The 7,499-nt window shown below is 40.6% G+C and overlaps 1 protein-coding gene across 1 annotated transcript in view; it reads left to right on the top strand.

The window, feature by feature from the left end:
• Positions 1 to 5,880, top strand: part of LOC118411023 (polycystic kidney disease protein 1-like 2) — a 15,765-nt gene extending 9,885 nt beyond the window's left edge. The window contains exons 5-11 of the mRNA XM_035813023.1: positions 1,435 to 1,509; positions 1,858 to 2,085; positions 2,546 to 2,687; positions 2,820 to 3,038; positions 3,356 to 3,481; positions 3,622 to 3,846; positions 4,167 to 5,880. Coding sequence (XP_035668916.1) covers positions 1,435 to 1,509; positions 1,858 to 2,085; positions 2,546 to 2,687; positions 2,820 to 3,038; positions 3,356 to 3,481; positions 3,622 to 3,846; positions 4,167 to 4,990 — 1,839 coding nt within the window. The 3' untranslated portion in view covers positions 4,991 to 5,880. The remainder of the gene's footprint in view (positions 1 to 1,434; positions 1,510 to 1,857; positions 2,086 to 2,545; positions 2,688 to 2,819; positions 3,039 to 3,355; positions 3,482 to 3,621; positions 3,847 to 4,166) is intronic.
• The last annotated feature ends 1,619 nt before the right edge of the window (positions 5,881 to 7,499 follow it).

Here is a 7,499-nt window from a genome sequence, read left to right as displayed (position 1 = left end):
ATGTGCGTATGTGTCCAGGGCAGCTCCCATACCAAATTTCAGGTCATTTGGTTGTAATACCAGGGTGCTGGGGCCAAAAGATACATTTTTTGGTCTAAAAACGACCAAAAAAACTCAATAAAATCATTTTAAAGGCAATTATAAAAAAAATCTAAAACAACCCTGCTTTTATAAGTGATAGGTAAGTTCCTCTGTTACATACAATGATAATGAGATTCATTTCTGGTAAGCTATGACTGTTTTTCCAGGAATAATTCTATGGTTACGATTTTCTTGAAATGGAAATATTGGTTTACTCTGGGGGCCACCACGGTCCGATACGTAAAAGGCCCAAATCTATTTTTACATATGATGTATACAAAGGTTCAAACTATAACTGTGCCGAAAATGAAGCAAATTGATTTGCCTGTAAATGAGCTAATGGTCAATAAAAATGGTCAAAAAATGGATTTTTGCCAATTTTGGAAATTCTCGAAAACACATCATTTTCAAACATCTGCTGCACCTGACCACAAAAACATTTTGAGCATCACTATATATCATTTTGTTCATTAGAATATGGGTAATAACATATGCGAGAATCAATAAAATATCTGTTAATTTGTGGGGGCTACAGGAGTCCAAAGAAGGTCTATTTTGGACGCGACCATGCCTTCCCTTGGTGAAAATCCGCCATTTTTAAAAATGGCCGTTGCCATGGCAACCGGTGACCGCAGATCTAAAACTTTGCCATTTTTGTAGGTTTGGACCAAGGCCCTACCACCACACAAAATTTAAGGAAAATCGATTTTTTGAGTTTGGCCACCCTATGCTTGGTTTTTACAGACAGAGCCTCTTAAATACACACAATGTCTGTCATATAACCTACCATTATAGTAAAGTTGTGTTTTCTTTTACACAAACAGTTAACCTTACCTGCGACAGCACAATTCCAAAGGTGCTTAAGTTTGTACCCCCGGTCCCCTCGTCACGGTTCATAACTTGGGACGACTTCCTTATCCAGACTGCTTCTTTAATCCACCGTTCGGGATTGTGTTGTCGCCAATAAAGCGCCACCGACATCGGCTACATATAGCGACGAGAATAAGAACTCCTGTTATAAGCTCTAAGGAATATGAATAGGCATAGAAACGTCTGCAGGTTAAGATTACCTAGTTGTTTAAAAGAAACACCTGACCTACCTACATGATGAAATTATTTTACGAAACTTAGCATTATGATTTCCTATAGGTTATCTGTAGTATATGTTCTGTGCTTCTAGCTGTCTAAAGCTGCAATTTTAGCTTTATCACAATTAATGCTTCTTATATTTCATAAATGATAGATTCAGCATGTTTTCAGCAAGAAAACATACTAAATGAGCAAGAAGGTATTTGCCTTCGGCTTTTATGAGGGCATTATACGATATTTTATGTCATGTTCTAACCTTTTTAGAAAGCGAATAAAGGCGAGGAAGGGAAGCGGTGCGATCTAAAGCAGTGTGAGGATATTGCTAAAGATCAAAAGCAGGTAAGATTGAATCAATATCTAAGGTAATGGGTGTTATCAAATAACAAAATGGCACAGCATTACTCAGGGGTAATATTCAGCCATTGGGTTACAGCAAGTAAATTTTACAGATTTAGTGTTGTGGCCTTAGTTGAATAAAACAAGCCCGCCATACTAGTGCCACTTTATACACGTTTGATTGAATACATGAATAAAAGGCTCGTTGGTTGTTACTGCTCAAATATCACGAAAATGTAAACCATTTTTACCCAACTTGTTTCTTTCATTCTCTCGTATCAAAGACTGTGACCTTACCAGAAAAAAAAAAACATATTGAGATATTTTTGGTGAATTTTCTTTTCTTTCCAGATTCCCCCCGTCCCTGACCCAGCCGGTTCCCCGGACCTAGCTCAGGCCCGGATGGTCGCTATCAGGCGCAGGAAGCTCGGGACAATACTGAAGGAAGTGGCTGTTTACGCCCTTTTCCTAGCCGTGGTCATGCTCGCTGCGTACGGACAGAAGAATCACATGGCATTTCATATGTCGAACGAGGTTCAGCGACTCGTAGTACACAACGAGGACATGAATTTTGAAGAGGTTATTATACATTGACATTTTTATTCTACTAATATCAATTCAGAGGTAACAAAAGCATGTGTCCTGCAATTCATGTATCTAGGACATCCAATCGATGCCCTTTATTTATTTGATGATATTGTATTTTAGACTGACCAGGTTTGGGCCTAGTCTTTGTTTATCGACGTTCTAATTGACAATAACCCCCACCAACTTTTTTGTGCTTGCTTACTCTTGCCTTACCGGTGGAACAGATTCATAGTATAACACATGTACACTGGGTTTATGTACTGAAGAGTACAAGCTGAATAAAAATTATCCAGACAGATTTCCAAGGCACAGCGTTAGTATCATGTATGGGATTCGGACACAGAACCTTTGGGTTTTTAGTCAAACACCCCAACCTAACTTGACACCAAATGCCAACGCACCATTCACAATTTCTTTGTTTTAACTGTTCCTTGTCACGACACGTTATTAGGTGAGTGATGCAGACTCCTACTGGACCTGGCTGGAAGATGCAGCCCTCCCAAGTCTGTACCCAGACGCCTCTCCAGCCGTCCCGGACCTGCCTGTCTACCGTGTTGGACCGGTGCGGCTCCGCCAGGCTAGAGTCAGGCTGGGTGGGTCCTGATGATCAACCAGATTTTATATAACGTATATATGTTGACCTTAAATATGTGTCTTTGCTATGCATTGATGATTCTTTATAACACATTTTTTATTTCTTAACGTATCATACAAACTTGCTCCAGATCCTGTCTGCCTGACAACAGTGTCACCAGGAAACCAGACATCAGAGTGTGATAGACGTTATGACTTCTTCAGTCAGGACGAAGGGAACTACGGAGAAGGCTGGTTGCCGCTGCCCACAGTCAACATCACCGCTTTCAACGGGACCAACGGCACCGCAGTGATACCCGGCCAGAACAGCACAAGTCCGTGGAGGTTCCGGTCGTCTGACGACTTACAAGGTGATTGTAAAATGAAATTCCGTGTTGACATGAACTTTAAAAAAAGCTGGTCCAGGTCATTTTCTTTGTGTTTGAATTTCTAATTGGTATCACGATGAATTGCGATTCGCGTCGTTGCTGCTTCCAAAATTGGATGTGTGGTACCTTTGACTTTATAATGGGAGTATCATGCTTGACCAAAAAAAACGGCAAAAAACAAAGTAAAATTATTCGGTTTTAATGGACGAAAGTCGGTCGAATCGCTTGGCCGCATCGATGCCACTAACGTGCCGCATGCTAGTGCAATTGACTTAAGATCATGTTTTTTTGTGTTCCAGAATTGCCCTATGCGGGAGACCACAACGTGTATTTTGGCGGAGGCTACGTTGCCGACATGTCCGACAACTCGTCAAAGACGATGACAACAATCCAAGCTTTGAAGATCCATGGCTGGATCGATAGAGGTGTATATCTGTATATAGAATACATACAATGAGATAATGCTTAACACGTGGTGACTAACGATTTTTATCTACTCATTTTTATCTATTCATGTCTTGTAGGACAGAAAAAATATTTTCTCACAACTTCCATTTTTGTTCAGCTACCCGAGCTGTCTTCACCGACGTGACCCTGTACTCGCCTGACTCCAACCTGTTCTCCATCGTGACCCTCCTGGTGGAGTTCACGGCTATCGGGGCCGGCTTCCCTCGCTGGGAGGTCCACACGGTTTGCCTCTACCGCTTCCACGGCGGCTGGGAGGTCTGGATGGCGCTTGTGTACATCTCTGCTCTCGCCGTTTTCACTTTGGTCTTCGCCATTAGAGAAGGTCTGTATATGTTACTCATGTTTCATAAGCACGATGGATATGTTACAGCGGTGTTATGTAAGGCCACAGAAAGTTATTTCATGTTAACTATCTCTTTTATGGAACAAAATTTCATCTTTTTTTTTTTCGAAATGAACAATGCTCGTCCTGGTGCCATCCACAAAGTTTACTTGTTGTGGTCCAAGAGCTTCACATATGTCGTTCTTTTTATTCTGTTTAACTTTTGTTGAGAGACAAATATGGTGCATTGTCTTAAACATACGTTTTCATGAAACCTACAGAAAAACTGATTTATGTTTTTATTATATTTGTCACAACAGTGAGGAAAGCTTACAACAGTGGAGTCCTGTACATCATGGACTTCTGGAACTGGGTGGAACTGATCATCATCCTGCAGGCCCTGGCGGGAGTCGCCACCTTCTTCTACTCTGAGGCTGTTCTAGAAGACGTGGCAAACACAAGGGAAGATGGCGTTGTGGCTAGCTTTGATGAGAACTCTGGTCTCTCGGGAAGGTTCGTGAACTATAGACGCGCGGCGGTCTGGGACCAGGTCTACACTTACGTCATCGCCACCCTGCTGTGCAGCGTCACTCTCAAGATGACGCACCTGCTGCGCTTCAACCATCGCGCGTCTCTCCTCATCCACACCCTCAAGCGCAGCGTCGGGCCGCTCTCAGGCTTTTCCGCCATGTTCTTCCTCTACTTCTTCGCCTTCGCCATTCTGCTCCATCTGACGTTTGGTCTGCGCATGCTCTCCTACAGTTTCTTTGCTCGGACATTCGAGGCGATGGTGACCATCATAGCTGGTGACCTCAACTATGAAGAAATCTCTACTACTACTGGAAATCTGGGAACTTTCATTCTGTTTCTGTTTGTTTTCGTCTTCAATATCTGCTTGATTGGTTTCTTTGTGGCTATCATTGACGAGTCTTATCATAGTGCAAAGGAAGATGAAGGGTTAGAGAAAACTGACTACGACCTAAAAGGGTTTTTCAAATATCAACTACAAAACATAAAGCCAAAGAAAAAGGCAAAAGAGCCCAGTAATGAAAATACAGACATAATGGGGCCTGGGTATGCAGAGCTGAAAGTGAATGTAATGAAGAGGTTAAGGACAGTCTTTGAAGACTTAGATGAGTCATGAAATGACAGCTTTGCTCTGAACAAAGAATGGTTCACCGCCATTACTATATATTTCTGTTTTTTTGCGGCACTGTAGACCTAGTTTGGTCCTATGGTAGTCATTATAGACATTGCCACACAACATTTTATTGATTGAAGATCTTTCTAGAGTTAGTGCATGAAGAACATCAAATGGTAGCAAAGTTGTAACGCACAAACGGGGCTTTATGGTACTTAGTGAACTGCCTAATGGCACATTAGGTTTCCTACAAAGAAGACAAGCTACGGATAGACTCTTTTTGATAAGTGTGGTGGGATAATAATTCGTGACTCTCCACAAACACGGGAACTCAGTTTAACGTCATGTTTGATGGACTACAATAACTAAAGCTTGGTACTAATTTTCGTGCATGTCCGGGGACTTAAACCTAAAATCTGTGGCCTTCAAAATAAAGAAGCTGATATATTTTAATTTCTTTCCTAATAAGCCTGCATAATTGTACGATAGGAGTTAACATCACAGTTATGTTGTGCAGTCCGACCTCACGGGGGCAAGTACGTAAAATGAAATATTGCGAGCTGTTCCGAGATTCTAAAGTACTTTTAATGGTTTTGAGGTGTGGGATGTCAATGCAATTATTGGCCACGGATGAAAGAAAATTGAACCATTTCTGGCACCTTACGTTATGAATTACCACAAGCAGATTAAACTATATCTTTAATATTACAACTGTCATAATGCAAGAATATTGCATTGATATGAAAACCCTTTATGATATTGACACGTTATAATTTTTGTCATGTTAGATATCCACTTGTGTTAGGCGTATTTAGTCAGTAAGAGTCAGTAAGTATGTTTTACTATGTTTTAGACTGTAGTACACCATTAGATACATATTATTCTTATCAATATTTATCATGAAATATTTATCATGTATATCTTTCATATAAATACAATACTTATTAATATTTATCATGTGTAGAGTCCATTCCGAGTCACCACAAAGACAATAGGAGATTGGATGATATATGCAACAATTTTTAATTGTCTTGAATAAAAGAATATCTAAGCCACCATAGTTATATTTCTTAATTGACCAGCAGCGTTCCGTAGGTTTAGAAGCCCAATACTATTCGGAATGGCAGGTGTGAACTTAATTTAACAAAATTCATAACTGTTCGAATTGATGCGAATCATGTCTCATTGATTTCCCAAGTGTGAACGGGGACAACGATCGTATTTGGGAAACTGTGTCGAATGGTCTAACAAGCGCTAACTCAGCAAATCCTTTCTTTTATCAATCTCAATCATTGAACATTTGTCCTTAATTGATGATGTGACGTTCAGGGCTCTGCCATTATTTTGTAGAGTTCACGTATTTTCCCCGTGCGTCACATGCCATAGTTTTAGAGGCAGAAGTAGCAGTGGAGTATGGAAAATATTTCTAGACTAGGCTATGGGGATTGTGGAGTAAGGAAAGTCGTGTGAGTGGAGTGAAGAAAGTGAATTTCCCAAGGAGATAACGTCCAGTTATTATAACTAATATAAGAACGCCAAGAATTGAAATCTTTATCCTTCATATTTTCGTGTCTGTAAGTCTTGCCACTAGGAAATTTAGCAATCATAATCTATCTTGAAATTAGCCACCTCCAAATGGATATTTGGTCGTCCTTAATGCCGAAACTTAGAACGTACAAAATATTACAGACAAGAAATAAAATGCCTATCCAGACGATACTCATATCTCTCTTTTGTTCTGAAATCATGCCATCATATTATGATGATGTACCTCTTCAAACTTTGTACATAGCCTGCTCACAGAAGAACACAGCGCATGCGTACACAAGGCTTCCCGGACACGTTCAACCTGAGTGGAGATACACAATTTAAAATGACCTCACATCGCTTCCAAGTCACTGTAATCTTTCTGTCCTCGTGAGGACGATTCGTGAAAGGCAATACTACTTAATTATGCATGAGCTATTTTCAAATTAGCTACTTATGAATGGACATTATGCTGTCCTTGATACCAGAATTGAAGACACTTAGAAAACATATAATCGCAATCCACCCAGCGACGGTTCTTATGATGTTTCATCGGACTAGGTTCCTGCTGAACTCTTGTTAATTCGTTTGCAACGATCATCAGTTCATTGCCATTTGCCGGCTTTAGTTCGCTTCACAGCCATCGCAGTGATAAATTATTTTCATGACAAGGACACTCATGACGTCTGTATAAACATCACCTAGTAACCACATTACAGATTATACCACGGCAAAGGTCTTAACAAACAACATATTACCACACGTCCGAAATGGTCCTTTTCTTGGAGTATGTACAAAGCATGCGCAGTGGAGACAGAAGCGCCACGGGGAAGTCGTTTTGACACTTGTTGACCCCCTACGGCAAGGTTTCTGACAAAGGACCGAGTCCCACACAACTGTCCCAAACCATCAGACCACTTACATTTTCCTACGTTTTCCTGCTGAGCTCTTTTTAATCTTTTTTTGCAACTATCAACAGTTCACT

The sequence above is a fragment of the Branchiostoma floridae genome, chromosome 3 (genome assembly GCF_000003815.2).
Source record: "Branchiostoma floridae strain S238N-H82 chromosome 3, Bfl_VNyyK, whole genome shotgun sequence".
NCBI lineage: Eukaryota > Metazoa > Chordata > Leptocardii > Amphioxiformes > Branchiostomatidae > Branchiostoma > Branchiostoma floridae.
Note: the sequence above shows the minus strand (reverse complement) of the source record. Positions and strands in the feature narration are given on the sequence as shown.